This window comes from Wasmannia auropunctata, unplaced genomic scaffold (genome assembly GCF_000956235.1).
Source record: "Wasmannia auropunctata unplaced genomic scaffold, wasmannia.A_1.0 LD324099.1, whole genome shotgun sequence".
Classification (NCBI taxonomy): Eukaryota; Metazoa; Arthropoda; class Insecta; order Hymenoptera; family Formicidae; genus Wasmannia; species Wasmannia auropunctata.
The window spans coordinates 836-2,294 of NW_012038791.1; the positions used below are offsets into that span (position 1 = coordinate 836).

Sequence of the window (1,459 nt, forward strand, 5' to 3'; positions counted from 1 at the left end):
TATTCAGCGCAACATAGCAATGAATTAATCACATTTAAGAAATTTTAAACATACCTTCTTGGAAAAGTGGCATTACATACATTGTCGGGTGCATCAGATGTACTTTGTGGCGTTTCAAAAATTCTCTTTTCAACCCATAATTTTCTACAAAAACATGAAAAGATATTACTATCTGTCGTCTATATTAATTTAATATTATTTTCAAGCATGTTCACCATGTTGCAATTCTTACCTGCGATGACTTTTGGGTGTTTCAATGTTCACAACAGTCTCTGATACGCTAAGTGGATCAGAACTGGCATTTTCAGGATGTAATGAATCTGCAATTCCACATTGTGCTATATATATGTTTTGTTCGGTTGACTTTGATTCATTATCTAATGTTATTGACAAACCATCAACATCAAAGTTCCGACAAGTGCTGGAAGGTTTCTCATTACTGCTCGATCCTTCATCTGTGCTTCTATGAACATTAGCAGTAAGCAGGAATTCTCTACGAATAACTTTGAAATCCATGCCAGCAGTATTTGTTCTAAAAAATAAAAGATCAATCATTAATTTTTATTATTTTGAAAATGTGTGACACAATAAGTACAAGGAATGAAACAGTATTTCACATTATTTATTAATATATGTATATTTACCTATTTTCCGTTGGAGATAGCATTATAGTGAGAAATGCATTTGGCAAAAGGAGCCGTCTCGGATTTGTACATTTTCTGGACTTCTGCCTCCTTTCTACGTGAAATGATTGTTCAGTAAAATGGACTGAACATATCTTTGCTGAAAATGATTCCAATTACATTATAATGATGACTTTTTTGAGCCTTATTATTACATTTTTGTTAATATATTTTAATTATAAAATATATGTACTATATTTAGAATCTTATAAGACCACTTACCATTTTTTATATTTAAAGGTAACCTAACTTCTCCGATTTTTTTAAGCCAGCCTTCACGAATTACGTCGTTCTTTAGTAAACTGAAGAAACTCACTTCTGTCTTACAACTTTTTTCTGTTTTATTTGGGCAAGATTTTACAATGCACCGTACCATATTGACCCGCGTTACTCCAAATCTGTTTAACAACTCGAAACCACGTGCTCTTACTGTGAATTCTTGCCGAGAAAAGAACACAATATGCACATATAGCAAGGTGTGACAAAGACGCATTCAAATCAGTCGTAGTAACTTAGCAGCATCAAACATTTAATTTTTCACAGTTGGCAGGCCTAGGTAGTGAACGGTACCTCGACGTGAAAAGGGGGCGTGGTTTCGAAGTTTTGAGCTCACCATGTAATGTTTCCACCATGGGATGGAGCGCAAGGCAATTCGGTTGTTTAATCCGCGGTAAGGGGGGTGTAGTGCTGTCTCTTTCTCGGATAGAACCCCATCGAGTGTTTTCGTTGTATACCCGATGATTCCCGAAAGACTAGATATTCGCTAACCTTAAAGT

General features: G+C 35.2%; 1 protein-coding gene across 1 annotated transcript; it reads right to left on the bottom strand.

The window, feature by feature from the left end:
- Positions 1 to 54: 54 nt before the first annotated feature.
- LOC105460333 lies at positions 55 to 1,319 on the bottom strand (the record flags this gene model as incomplete). Its single annotated transcript, XM_011706780.1, has 5 exons — positions 906 to 1,319; positions 645 to 783; positions 396 to 532; positions 233 to 320; positions 55 to 144 (listed from the first exon to the last, which is right to left on the bottom strand). Coding segments are annotated over exons 1-5 (725 nt in total), but the record flags the coding sequence as incomplete, so codon positions are not given.
- Between the last annotated feature and the right edge of the window lie 140 nt (positions 1,320 to 1,459).